This window comes from Mustelus asterias, chromosome 22, assembly GCF_964213995.1.
Source record: "Mustelus asterias chromosome 22, sMusAst1.hap1.1, whole genome shotgun sequence".
NCBI classification, from domain to species: domain Eukaryota; kingdom Metazoa; phylum Chordata; class Chondrichthyes; order Carcharhiniformes; family Triakidae; genus Mustelus; species Mustelus asterias.
Window position 1 is genome coordinate 17,514,640 of NC_135822.1, and position 15,058 is coordinate 17,529,697.

General features: G+C 43.1%; 1 protein-coding gene across 1 annotated transcript in view; it reads left to right on the top strand.

Moving 5' to 3' along the window:
• Nucleotides 1–1,805: 1,805 nt before the first annotated feature.
• The window catches only part of LOC144509871 (dnaJ homolog subfamily C member 11), a 37,811-nt gene continuing 24,558 nt past the window's right edge, over nt 1,806–15,058 (top strand). The window contains exon 1 of the mRNA XM_078238795.1: nt 1,806–1,941. Coding sequence (XP_078094921.1) covers nt 1,870–1,941 — 72 coding nt within the window. The 5' untranslated portion in view covers nt 1,806–1,869. The remainder of the gene's footprint in view (nt 1,942–15,058) is intronic.

Genomic DNA, 15,058 nt, shown 5'->3' on the forward strand with positions numbered 1-15,058 from the left:
GGTCCCTGGTGCTGTGAGGCAGCAGTGCTAACCACTGTGCCACCGTGCCACCCCTATTACTGCTACTCAGTAGTTCAAGAAGAAAGTCTCCCCTCACCTTCTCAGGGTGACTGGGCAATAAATACAAACCTTAACTGCAATGCACAGACAAATGAGTCATTGATCTCATTGTTGTCAACTGGGGAGAAATTGGCTACCGTGCTTGCCTAATTAAAAACAGTCACTGTACTTCAAAAATAATTAATCGGCTGTACAGATCTTTGGGGCAGACCCAAACTATATGAGAGAATTCTATTGCTCCCTTCCCCCCCTCACTTTAATAAAACAATAAGGAGATAACATCCTATGAGAATTAGTTACTAGGTCCACGTAAAAGTATGGCAGACCCTGATCAACATCAGTTCCCCAAACCATCACATATTAAGCTGATCACTCTCCTCACCCTATTGGCAACTGCAACGCTATGGGTGAGATTTTGCAGCCGCGCTCACCCCAAAACCGTAAAATCCCGCCTGAGGTCAATGGATCCGCCCCTCGATTCCCCGTGGCGGGCGGAATGGGAAAACTTGTCCCTATATTCTGCACTCTCTCCTTTCCTTCTCCCCTATGTACTCTATGAACGGTATGTTTTGTCCATATAGTGCACACGAAACAATATTTTTCACTGTATCCTGATGCATGTGATAATAATATAATCCATCCGCTGATGGCAGGAACCAAGTCAGAGTGCCCACACGCGGATAATGACCCAATTCAGGGCCATTTTATGGAGGCATCGACAAAACCGAACCCCAGCCACATGAGGAGATTGGGGTTATTTTGAAAGGCGATTCCCTTAGGGCAGTGGATCCCAAAGGGTGCGGCGCGCCACACTGGTGCAGCGAGAGAGGATGGCAAGTGTGGCGGGAAGATTCAAGGACAATCAAAGAAACATTTAAACATGGATAGATATTTTTCCAAAGTGAGAGCAAGAGCATCAAGTGATGCTGAGGACGATGCCCCATGATCATATTATAAAGTAGTTGTGTTCTATGTTATGAATCAAGCACTGCAAGGAGTTGTTTTGTTTTTGTTTTTGAATGTATTTATCAATAAAAAATTCGGTGTGGCGCGAGCAAATTTTTATTCCGAAAGTGTGGCCCAGTGAAAAAAGTTTGGGAACCATTGCCTTAGGGGAACACCCTTCTTGTAGTTTTTTTATTTCTTTGGCCCAGCTGCTGCAGGCTGCAGTCTCAGGAGTGACCATCACTCCTGGTGGCGCCACTGAGGCACCTGAGCTGCAGGCCCCGGGCCCGGTGAGCTACTTTGCCGCGTGATGTCAGTCGGCAAAAATTCCACCTGTCCGACTCTTGCTTCCCTTTCCAGTGACCTGCTGAGTATTTCCAGCATTTTCTGTATTTTTTAATATAAGATATTTGGAATGTGCCGAGGAGCTGAAAGGCGCTATAACAAATAAAGATATTCGTACATTTTTCTTACTCGGAGGGGAGGACACCAATGGTTTTTCCACCTCCCGCCGCTGGTCTTCCCAGGGCAGCACTGACGGGAGGTGGGGGTCGGGGTGAGGTCAATTGTCTTTCCACTTCCCGCCGCTGGTCTTCCCAGAGCAGCACTGAGGGTGGGTGGTTGCGGGGGGAGACAATGGTTCTTCCACTTTCCGCCGCTAGTCTTCCCAGGGCAGCACTGAGGGGAGGAGTGGGGCGGGGACAATAGTTTTTCCACTTCTCGCCGCTGGTCCTCCCAGCGCAGCACTGAACGGAGGGGGGTGAGGTAGTCTGAGAGGGGGGAATCTCTTTGTGAATTGTGCCCTCCTTGGCAGCCGGGGCTGGCTGGAGGCCGGTGCCCCGCTGCGGGGGGTGAAAGGTGACAATGGCGGCGGCCTTGGTGGATGAAGAGATTAATAACGATGACTTTTACGCGCTTTTGAACGTCAGGAGGGAGGTGAGGGGGTTCCTGTTGGTGCACTCGGGCTGTTTAGTGGCCGTTTTGGAGAAGGACGGGCGGGGGGGATGAGGCGATGGCACCGTTTCCAGTCAGCCGCCGCTTTGCTGTTATTGACGGCGGGCGCCTGGCGGGTTTCAGTTAATGTGAGGCAGGGCCCGGCCAACACCGTGTGGTTGATGGTGCAGCGGGACAGAGACCCCTTTATGTGTAAAACAAGCCTATGGTCTAATGTAGAAACCTATTTAAGTCAGTTGCCTATTAGTCAGGCTGTTTAACCTATTTATTATACCGAGCCCAGCAGCATGGGAGATCTCTTTTGACTATTTTCAATTGTCTTAACGCTGAGCGTGTGAAGTTTTTACGCTCTGTGAGAAAACGCCGACACTAGAGTCGATTTTTGTCCTTACAAAGGTATGACATAACAAGGACTGGCATCTGTCCAGATCTGGGACAGTTTGTGCAACTTTGGGCTGTCTGTGTTTCCCCAGCCATTGTCCCCACATCTCCCTGAGACTGAACCAGACTGTTGGCAAAGGCAAAATACTGCGGATTTGGAATCTGAAACAAAAACAGAAGATGCTGGAGAAGATCTGACAGCATCTCTGGGGAGAGAGAATAGGGTCAACATTTTGACTCGGGATGACCCTTCGTCAGAGCTCTTGATGTGAATTCTGAGCTGAGCTTCTGACCCCTATCAACACCTTCTAACTCTGTAAAATCACAGAATTGTTATAGTGCAGAAAGAAGCCATTCGGCCCATTGTGTCAGCACCGGCCCGCTGAATGAGGAATTCGCCAGGTGACATTCTCCCGTCTTCTCCCCATGACCCTGCATATTTTCTTTTTCACCTAACAGCCTAATTCCCTTTTGAAAGCTTCGATTGAACCTGCCTCCACCATGTTCTTAGGCACTTAACCATTCGCTATGTAAAAATGCTTTCCGTTAACCATTCGCTATGTAAAAATGCTTTCCCTCAGCAATTGCAGAAGCAATTGTTTTTACTTTTGCCAATTATTTTAAATCTGTGCCCACATGTTCTCGCTCCTTTCACGATTGGGAATCATTTTTCCATAGCTACCGTGTCCAGACCTCTCTGACTGCGGCATGGTAGCACGCTGTCTCACAGCGCCATGGACCTGGGTTCAATTCTGGCCTCGGGTCACTATCTGTGTGGAGTTTGCTCATTCTCCCCATGTCTGCATGGGTTTCCTCCGGATGCTCCCACAGTCCAAAGATGTGCGGGATAGGTTGATTGGCCATGCTAAATTAACTCTAGCGTCAGGGGGATTAGCAGGGTAAATATGAGGGGCTACGGGAATAGGGCCTGGGTGGGATTGTGATCGGTGCAGACTCGATGGGCCTCCTTCTGCACTGTAGGGATTCTATGAATATCTCAATCGAATTTCCACACTGCATTCTTTTATTCAAGGAAAATAGTTCCAATTTCTCCATTTTGATTCGATTTATTATTGTCACATGTATTGAGATACAGTGAAAAGTATTGTTTTTTGCATGCTATACAGACGAAACATACCATTAATAGAATACATAGGGGAGAAGGGAAGGAGAGGGTGCAGATTATAGTGTCAGACTCATAGCTAGGATGTAGAGAAAGATCAGCTTAATAAACGGTAGGTCCATTCAAAAGTCTGATGGCAGCAGGGAAGAAGTTGTTCTAGGGTCAGTTGGTACATGATCTCAGACCTTTTGTATCTTTATCCTAACGGAAGAAGGTGGAAGAGAGTATGTCTGGGATATGTGCAGTCCTTGATTATGCTGGCTGTTTTTCCGAGGCAGTGGAAAGTGTAGATGGAGTCAATGGATGGGAGGCTGGTTTGCATGATGGACTGGGCTACATTCAAAATCCTTCATAGTTTCTTGTGGTCTTGGTCAGAGCAGGAACCGTACCAGGCTGTGATACATCCGGAAAGGATGCTTTCTATGGTGCGTCTAAAAATTGGTGAGAGTTGACATGCCAAATTTCCTTGGCCTTCTGAGAAAGTTGGTGAAAATCTACCTTCATAACTGAAATTCCTGATCGCTAGAGCTATTCTTATGAATCTTTTCAGTGCTCTCTCCAATGCCTTCACATCCTTCCAAAAGTTATCACCCACCTTGGCCTTTGCCCTCAGACTATCTGCTGCAGAAACCCTAATCTATACCTTTGTTACTCCAGACTCGTCCACTCTAAAACTTGTCCATTTCCAAACCTCACCAGCCAATCAATTACACCCTGTACAAACTCCTGCTCACCCAAAACTCTACAGCCCATTTGCTAACCAGCCCTGCTAACCCATCTTTCCTATGCTTTTTATTGGCTGCCAGTATGTTAATGCCTCTTTTAAAATTCTCATCCTTCTGTTCCAGTCTCCCTGTGGCCTTGTCTCTCCCTGTCTATGAAACCTTGTTCAGTTCTACAAACCTTCAGGATTTCTGTGCTCCTCCAGTTCTGGCCTCATGTGCCTTCCTGATCTTAATGCTCCATCATTGGTGACTTTGCTTTCAATTTCCAATGCATCCCATTCATTAGTGATTCGGATTATTCACTAAAGGAAATGGTGGTGAAATTGCCTCCATGCCTGAGGGATCTGTCCTTTAACCGTTTCGACTTGGCAGAATCAATGAGCCTCTTCTGTCTGACAGCTGCATGTATCTAACGTGAACTTATGCTGAGTGGAGCTCAGCCCAATTTCAAATGGGCATGGACTCATAAACTCTCTGTAAAGAGACTGTTTTTGATTGTATTCCAATTCAGTGAAGTACTGAGGTTTCAGTTTTGTTGCTGGTGATGGTTGTGATTTGTAGCAATGAATTAATGCATTGTACAAGAAGTGTGCTGCCACAGTGCATTGGTATCAATGTTCATACTAAATAAATGTAGTGACAGTCCCAAGAGTAATTGCCTTTGCCAAGTCGAAAATGGATGGGGGCAGTGATTTAAGACTCGATTTGCTTTGCTGCTCACCAAAACAAAAATCAATAGCCTTAATAATTAAAACCTCCATATCACAGGACAGTGGAAAAAATGGGTTCCCATATTAAGCATGCTTTAGAAATTCCTAGTGCAACTTTTTGGAATGGAGACTCTGTCTGTTCAAAATTTGGTCAAGTGGAAAGCCTGACACCTCGTGACCCTACCATTCAATCCATCACGCAAACCAGCCTCCCATCCATTGACTCTGTCTACACTTCCCACTGCCTCGGCAAAGCAGCCAACATAATTAAGGACCCCATGCGTCCCGGACATTCTCTCTTCCACCTTCTTCCTTCGGGGAAAAGATACAAAAGTCTGAGGTCACGTACCAACTGACTCAAGAACAACTTCTTTCCTGCTGCTGTCAGACTTTTGAATGGACTTACCTTGCATTAAGTTGATCTTTCTCTACATCCTAGCTATGACAGTAACACATTCTGCACTCTCGTTTTCTTCTCTATGAATGGTATGTTTTGTCTGTATAGCGCACAAGAAACAATACTTTTCACTGTATGTTAATACATGTGACAATAATAAATCAAATTAAATCATTCATGACAGGATCGTTTAACCTGAACTCAGTTTCAAATGGGTGTCAATCCAGGGGGCGTAACTTGCCAGGAAACTGGCGAATTGATGAGTGCACAGAATGGAAATGTTATGTTGATGCACCAAGTTGCATTCTTCTGCTTTAGGGTGCACTGTTTCAACATAATAAGTAAAATGTTGCCAATCTATACCATGTTCCAATCAGTAGTTGCCAACAGCGCCCAACTGTGTTGAATGGGCACAGAACCCGGTGACCTCAGGAGCCAAGTGAATTTCCCCACTCATTGGAAATAAACCTACTGGCAAACAGCCTTAGTGAGTGGATGGGTTTGCTGTGAATTAGGGTAGGGATGAGGAGGTAGAACCAGTGCTTAATTTTTTTTAAGAAATGGGATTGTAAAAGATATATGCTGTATAAGTTTCAGATGGGTTGTCAGAGTTTAGCAGATATAAAATACTCAATGTATTCTTGATTGGAAAAATTGTTACTATAACACACGCATCCCTCATAATTTGTGTCTATTTCAAACATGCAAAGCATTCTGGAAAACAATTACCGACCTTGCCTTTGAGATTGAATTGTCCCTGAAGCAATCACTGGGACTGCAAAATTAAATGGTTTAGATATCAAATGTTTCTGTTTATGTATGTCCATCCAAACTGGAAAGCATCTAGCAGTACAGTGAAAGAATTTGACGTGAGCTATATCTGGAAAGTTCTGACTTGTATAAACTGGAGTAAAGTACAGGAGAAAACAGTCTTGATTTGATTTATTATTGTCACATGTAATGGGATGCAGTGAAGTATTGTTTCTGCAAAAGTATTGTTTCTTGCATGCTACACACAAAGCATACCGTTCATACAGTGCATATAGGGCGAAGAAAAGGAGAGGGTGCAGAATGTAGTGTTACAGACATTGCTAGGGTGCAGAGAAAGATCAGCTTAATATAAGGTAGGTCCATTCAAAAGTCTGATGGCAGCAGGAAAGAAGCTGTTCTTCAGTCGGCTGGTTCGTGGTCTTTGACTTTTGTATCTTTTTCCTGCTGGAAGAAGGTTGAAGTGAATGTGTCCAGGGTGCGTAAAGTCCTTGATTATGCTGGCTGCTTTTCTGAGGCAGTGGGAAGTTTGGACGGAGTCAGTGGATGGGAAGTTGATTTGCATGATGGACTGGACTACATTCACAGCCCTTTGTAGTTTCTTGCGGTCTTGGTCAGAGCAGGATACATTCTGGAAAAGATGCTTTCTATGGTGCATCTGTAAAAATTGGTGAGAGTTGAGGTGGACATGCCAAATTTCCTCAGCCTTCTGAGAAAATAGAGGCGTTGGTGGGCTTTCTTAATTATAGCATCGGTATGGAGGGACCAGGACAGGTTGTTGGTGATCTGGACACCGAGAAACGTGAAGCTCTCTACCATTTCCACTTCACCCGTATTGGTGTAGACAAAGGCATGTCCTCCACTTTGCCTCCTGAAGTCGATGACTGACTCCTTCATTTTATTGACATTGGGCGAGGGAGAGATCATTGTCATTGCACCAATTCACCAGATTCTCTGTCTCTTTCTTGTACTCTGTCTCATCATTGTTTGAGATCCGACCCACTATGGTGGTGTCATCAGCAAATTTGAAAATGGAGTTGGAGCGGAATTTGGCCGCAAGAGCAATTTGAGATGAATAAAGGGAATTACACAACATATTTGCGAGAGCTAGTATTGACATGGCCCATCGGTACCAATCCATTAAATCCAGTAGCGGTGTGTTTGAAATATCTGAATGTCCCTTTAGATTGCTATGCTTGATATCTCCTGTGCTGCCTTGTGGTTTGTGATGTGACTTTAAATAGTCAAAATCATTTCAGTTTTGCTATCTATCATTAAATGTTTGTTTCTGTTCTTCACTGATGGATCAACTCTGTGTGCAAACCTCAGGTTGAGATTTTTACACCATAGTTACTCTTTGAAGTCTTGTCCGTCATTTTGAATGTTTTAAATTTTAATTGTGAATGATAGCTGTTATAAAGAAAGAAGATTTCAGTTGCTAAGTGCAATAAAGGGGATTGAACATTCCCAAGTTAGGTCCATCAAGCCTCTACACTGTCCCAGCAAACACTCCCAGGTCAGGTAAAGCAAGGTTTAAATCAACAACTCCTTCCATCCTCTCTTAAGGAAACCAAAACATGCAAATTAACATGGGTTTTGAAGACTGAACTTTGTCTTTACTGCCAAACATTAAGTTGGTTAAGTTTGCGACTGGTCTGATGGGTCACTTAATGAATCCCAACTCAAATGCTTGCTCACCGTGCAGGAATTCTTATCTTTAAAATTTTTAAACAAGCCTTACTCCAACGAACATTGATTTTTCAAGCTTTTGACCACTGTCAGCCACCACCCAGTGCTTCTGCTTCTTTAATTAAGAGCCCTGATGCTTGGTGATTCTCTATACGCAAGAAATTGAGGCACTGAAACCACTGTTGTAGTCTCTGTAGTGCACCCTCCATTTGAAGTGGCTTAATTACAATGTGTAAAAGCTTAATCCACTTGTTCTTTAGCTCTGCTGATTTAGCCAGTTTATAAGTGTGTTGTCACTTGTTGTGGATCAAGCAGATCCCTGGTCTGTGCTGACTCGATATGATGGGATATCACCGTTAATCTTGTTCCTGCTGGGCGAGGAAGGAACAGATCGGCCAGGGTTCCTACTGCTAATTCCTATCCAGTGATCCCTGCTGGTATGTACCTGCAGAACTTGGGGCTGCAATGTCTCCTTCAGATGAACAGGTTGATTTGAACAAATGCTGCTTGGCTGAACATTGGGCTCAAATCACAGCCAGGCCCCAGGTGGGAGTTAGAAGAAAGCAGAAAGTATGCGGAAGAAGCAGGTGGGAAAAGAAAATTTCTCTCTCATTCCATTATACTTGATTGAAAGACCACTGAGAATGTGGGATTGACTGATGCAGCTTGCCATTGAGCTAAATGGTAGCAGTACCTTGCACTTTATAACCACTTCAGACGTGAGTCATCATTCATCGGGTATTGAACACCTGACCTTAAGGACTCAACCGTGATGGACGATTCAATCTGCTGTCTTGATGAATTCAATATTCACAAGAAATGAAACTGTTCACTTATATCACATAATCGATAGGTTATTAAACAATTTGTCAAATAGAGAGAGAAGGTCATTTGTGATGTTGCCTATTCAGGGATCTTCGCTTCTAATTTAGTTTTATATTTATAACTGTGCATAATGTGATTGGCTGCATCAAAGGTTCATGCAATATTTTACTTTCAGTCTTTGATTCTCTTTAATGAAAACTGTCACATTTCTTGTGCATTTGGACTTTGTGGATGAACCCTCGCCTGATGGGTGCAGGTAAAATGGTGTAGGCCACTATCTTTCCCGTGCTGTCAGAATTAATGGACATATTTAATCGCGACATTAGCATTGGCACTTCTCTTCAAGATCTACTCTGGTGCGATGTGTTGCGCACTGGTATTCCATGGTGTGGCTTGATATTGCACAATGACTCCTCCTATCAACCTTTTTGGCAGGGTTGGTGAGCAAGAGGCAGTGATTCTGAAGGGTGAATGTCGGGGTTGACCCAGATCCAGACTCCTTTCATGTGCCTTGTGATGCTGACTAAAGAACACTGGCTGGGAATACTGCTTTATGTCAAGTGGGAGAGGAAAAAATCTTGAGAGTCAAACCTTTCCAAATAATGATTTATTTTTTTCTAAAAAAAAACTGTGATGGTTGTTCAACATCAGTAGAGAGGAAAGATTGAATGATATTTTGGATGTTTTAAAGTTTATTTATTATTGTCACAAGTAAGGCTTACATTAACACTGCAACGAAGTTACTATGAAAATCCCCTAGTCGCCGCACTCTGGCACCTGTTCGGGTACACTGAGGAAGAATTTAGCATGACCAATGCACCCAACCCGCACGTCTTTCAGGTGTGGGAGGAAACCGGAGCATCCGGAGGAAACCCATGCAGACACGGGGAGAACGTGCAAACTCCACATAGACAGTGACCCAAGCCGGGAATTGCTTGGGCCCCTGGTACTGTAGAGGCAGCTGTGTTGACCACTGTGCCCCAGATGTGTATTCTTCATTAGAACTGGAAAGATATGCACCCAAAAAAGTGTAAGATTACATTTGTATTTACAAATGCTGGATGATTTGCTCTGTGATTCCAATGAATTACTGTTTCTAATGAATTATTTTCTTACAAAAAGTTGCCATTCAATGCAGAAAGTAGTCTGATTGTAAACTGCTTGTTCAAAATCATTTATACAAACAACAAGCTTTGCAACAATGTTCCTATTTGTACTTTGATATACTTTTACTGAAGAACTCTGTTGAGAAGCAAAGTGCAAACCAGTGTCGTGCTAAAGGGTTATTCTGAGGAATGCAGTGAACTGTGGTGTGGCATGGGGCACTCAGCACCTGTGACTACACACTGAGCTCCTGATTTCATTTGTGTTGCCGTGGGCAGTTATTAGCTGGAGATGCTGCTGTTTCAGACAGGAAGAAAGCAAAATTCTGGGAGAATAGTTTAGTTAAATATTCCTATTTTAAAAAGGCTCATCACTTGTTGAAGTTCTGGCTTTTTCCCAACTCTTAACTTGCGTGTATGACAAGAAAGCAGTTTCTGGAAGCAAATCTCTCATGTCTGTGAGAAAACATGCTGCCTAATTTGTGCAGTGACTGGGATAGTGTAACACAGGACTAATAGTTATCCTCTTACCGTGGAATGATGCACCATAGATGCAGCTCACCAGTTCTCCTGTTACATTTGAATTGAATATAATATCTTGCACTCTATCAGTCAAATGTAGTAGAGTAGAGAGAGAAAAACTATTCTCATTGGTGGAGGGGGCAAGAACCAGAGGACACTGATTTAAGGTAGTTGGCAAAAGAGCCAACGACTACAAGAGGATAGGATTTTACATAACGAGGTTCGCATCTAGAACGTACTTCCTGAGTATGTGGTGGAGACAGATTAGATTGGGATTTTCAAAATGACATTAGATAAGCACCTGAAGACTAAAGATTTGTAGGCTATGGTGAAAGGGTAGGGAAGTGTGTGACTTGCTCAGTTGCTCTTGCTGAGAATTGACACAGACATGATGGACCCAAGTGGTCTCCTCTTGTGCTGTAACTATCTATGATTCCATACACTAACTGTTTTATCAGTGAATCTTCACACTCTATGTGGAGACAGGTGGTTAAAGCCCTACAATTGTTGCCTGATGTATCTCTTGAGATAATCCTCCTTTGTTTTGTGTTAGGGTACCAGATCAGAAACCCCAAAATATATTGTGAAGCCAGACTAGTCCCCACCAATTTTCCGTTTTGGCATTAATGTGAGGATAGGATGTTTCACTCCAGGTGTGATGGTACTGACAAACCAGGGAGTTTTTATCAAAACAAATATTATTTAATAACAAATGAATTAGCTTAACCTTTAACAATTGAATACTTAAACATTACAAGATTCAATTCTTAATTGCTAACCTATCACTGAATTCCAATCAAACAAAATTTCCCTTATAGACTTGAACCCCTCTTTAAATTAGTTAGAAAAACACAGGCATACTTGCTTTTGCCTTAGGTTAATATTCCTGGAGCTTTCAGAAAACCTCTGGAGAGGCAGAGACACACCTGTTTCTTCCCGCAGGTCCAGGCAGCAATTGCTTGTATTTTTAAAAATGAAAATGGTCTTTTCTGTGACCGTAGCTCCTCCCATTAATCACATGACTCTGCCCCTGTCAATCAAAACTCACATGATTCTGCATACCTAGTCTGAAATCCAAGGAGAACCTAAATAAATAGAAGATCCATTTACTCTACAAAGTAACACATTCTTAGCTAAAATTAACCTGTATTCTTAGCATCTGCTTCATGTTTACCAGGCAAATTAACTCTTGTAACAAAACATTTCCTTTTAAAGCAACCCCTCCTTAAGCATCAAATTCATCAAAATAGCACAGTGTCATCACAAGTGGAGGCAGCCTTTGGAGAATGAATTGTTGCTCGGGTTTTTAAATATTTATTATTCCAACATGCAAAGTAGATAAAGTGTGAAGTGTTTTTTTTTTGCTTTTGATATCTGACCAGAGCAAAAACCATTTGGAGTGACTGACGCAAGTCTGCATGCACTCGCATTTGAAAGCAGAAATTGGTAAAGAGACTTTGTTAGATTCTGATTAAAAGAAATGATTCCACCAGTGGCTTACTGTCTCCTCAAAGCTGTCTCTTGACATGTACGTGCTTCTACATGTGCCCAAGGCAGTAAAAATGTACAGAAATGTTTCTTTTTTTGAGGCATGGAAGTGTCCAGCACTAACATGCTGCATAAAAGCTGGGATAACCTTGACTGCTGGCTTATTTTTACTAGAGGACAATGTTGTTATTTAGATAGGGAAAGGTTTGTAGGCAGTCTGACAGGCCACAACATGAACACTTCTCCCTTGGCCACAGCCATGTTTATACCAATTGGGAGGGTATTTGTCCTGTATGGCGAGAGGATTTTATGGGCTCCCACAATCCATACAATGAGTGAAAGTGGGGCTGCACTCACACTTCACCCTCTCGATGTGATTATCCTGTTGGACATTAGCCAAAACTTGAACCTCCTGGTTCTGGTCTACACTTGTCATTGCTGTCTGGAGTGGGGTTTAAACCTCGGATCTCCCGGCTCCTTCGGAACATAGGAATTAAGAGCAGAAGTAGGCAATTCAGCACTTTGAGCCTGCTCCGCCATTCAATCAGATCATCTCCCTGGTCTCAAATCTACCTTCCCACCTGTCCCCCATATCCCTTTAACCCATTTTTTAAAATATCAGAAATATACCTATATCTCCTTCTTGAAACCACTTAATGATTCAGACTCCACCGTGCTATGGGGCAGCAAGTTCCACAAATTCACCACCCTCTACAGGAAGCAGTTCCTCCTCATCTCAGTTTTAAATTCCTTGGTGGGAATGTTACCAGATAACTGGAGAGCAGTAGAGAGAAAGAACAGCACTGCACCTCGCTGGTGTCACAGCTGAAACCCAGAGGCAATAGATCAGCTGTGAGATGCAGTTGAGGTAATCCTTCGCTTGAGGTGAGGTGATCCTTAGGTTAAATCACTTCCAGTCAGCTCTCCCCTTTGAGCGGAACCTATGGTCCTCTGGGACTATGGCGACTTTACCTTTACAGTTGAGGGCAAGGCAGGTCACAAGTAGTCACTTTATTAAGTAATCACCGTTCAAGTGTTTTTGAATAAGATCATGAAGTAGGTATTCTCGATTGCCCAGTGGGTAAATGCGCTAAGTGATGATTATAACAGAATTGTCCAGGACTGATAATCTCCCATACTTTAGCACCCCACTGACCCTATCCAGTCTCACCCTGGGTGAGATTGCTGAAGACCACAAAGCTATAACCTATCAAAATTCAGCTTCTTCAGGAAAGGGGGTACATTTTAGAAAAGCATTTCCTGGTTTTATGGTTATTGCTGTGGAGGATTAAGAAACAGTGTTCACACAGTTACTGTGACTCCGCTGATGCACTCCTCCTAGAGAGAAATGGTAGAAGAACAATTTATCTCTCGAGCTTCTGAGTTTTAAATTACTCATTCTACCAACAGGTTCCACTCTCCAAACTGTTAAAGGGGAAACTTTGTTGCAGAAGATTACAAAAAAAACCTCAGAGTAACTGCAGAAAATAAACATTACCAACTGTGTCGAGCAGCTTTTCTCAGAATCCCTTGGAGCCCATTTCAGTCAATGTTGTGTTCCTAGGTGCCTGGCGCCGTGTTTAACTGTCTTTAAGCCTTTTTAAGGGCTTGTTAGGTTTATTGAGTGGGAAGCTGAGCTATCCAAGCCAGGAAGGCACCTGATTCACATCTTGTGTGTGCATTCAAAGAAACATTTGGTTCAATGAAGGGAGTTCATTCAAGTGAAGCTCACGATAAAGCCTAATAGTCAGTCAAAAAGTCTCAAAGCAAGAGCGATGCCATATGTAATTCATCCCAAGGTCAAAGAAGAATTAGTATGACATGTTAACATGTTAGAGCTGGTTCCGATGATAACCTGGCTGCCCCAGTGTACCTATCCTGAAACCAGGCTGTTCAGTTTGTATTTGCGATTTTAAAACAACCATAAATCCAGTGTTGTGTGCCGATCAATTAATATCTGCTTCCTTTAACGGAAGATTGCTGGGTTATCAGGTGGGCAGAAATTCAGCGAGATTGATCTGTTACAAGCATATTCACAGATGAATGTAGCCGCTGAATCTTTACCATTGTTCCTCATGAAGGTCTTTTTAATTATAAAAGATTGCCTTTTTTGATTTGATTTATTATTGTCACATGTATTAGCATACAGTGAAAAGTATTGTTTCTTGCACGCTATACAGACAGAGCATACCGTCCATAGAGAAGGAAACGAGAGAGTGCAGAATGTAGTGTTACAGTCGTAGCTAGTGTGTAGAGAAAGATCAACTTAATACGAGGTAGGTCCATTCAAAAGTCTAAGCAGCAGCAGGGAAGAAGCTGTTCTTGAGTCGGTTGGTATGTGACCTCGGACTTTTGTATCTTTTTCCCGACGGAAGACGTTGGAAGAGAGAATGTCCGGGGTGCATATGGTCCTTGATTATGCTGGCTGCTTTGCCGAGGCAGGGGGAAATGTAGGCAGAGTCAATGGATGGGAGGTTGATTTGCGTGATGGATTGGGCTGCATTCATGACCTTTTGGAATAACATCTGCACTAGCCCTATTCCAAAGATCGATGGATCAGATTTTTAAGTGGCCAACAGGGCTGGACAGGGGTGTTAAGAATCAACCACATTGCTGTGGGTCTGGAGTCACAGCTAGGCTAGGCCAGACCAGACAGGACAGCAGATTTCCTTTCCTAGAGGACATTAGTGAACCAGATGGGTTTTTTATGATAGTTTTATTGTCACTATTACTGAGATTAGCTTTTAATTCCAGATTTATTTTAAATTCCTCCAGCTGCCATGCTGGGATTTGAGCCCATGTCCCTAGAACATGAGCTTGGGTCTCTGGATAACCAGTCCAGGAACATTATCACCACTCCAGCATCTTCTCATGTAAATGTATGAAACAAATTTCCTCAGGAAACAGTGGAAACAGCTGGTATTGCCTCATTCAAATGTAAATTAGATTGATTTTTCTTGGAACATGATATTTTTGGACATAGTATATGAGTTATTTGAGACATAATGTAGTCATTGTAGCATACTAAGGAGAAGCCGGTGACTGGTCCTTAGGACCTATGCTTCCCAAAGATCTCCTCCACTGGGGATGTTCCTCACCTCATTTCTGCATTTGTTGTTGACTAGAGATTAATTATTGTGACTTTTTTAATTCATTCATGGGACATGGGCATCACTGGCTGGCCAGCATTTATTGCTCATCCCTAATTGCCTGAGGGCAGTTGAGAGTCAACCATATTGCTGTGGCTCTGGAGTCACATGTTGGCCAGACCAGGTAAGGACAGCAGATTTCCTTCCCTACAACTCCAACATTGTTGTATCAGACATCTAACAGGATGGTAGAAGGCAACCATATTATTATTATTTTTG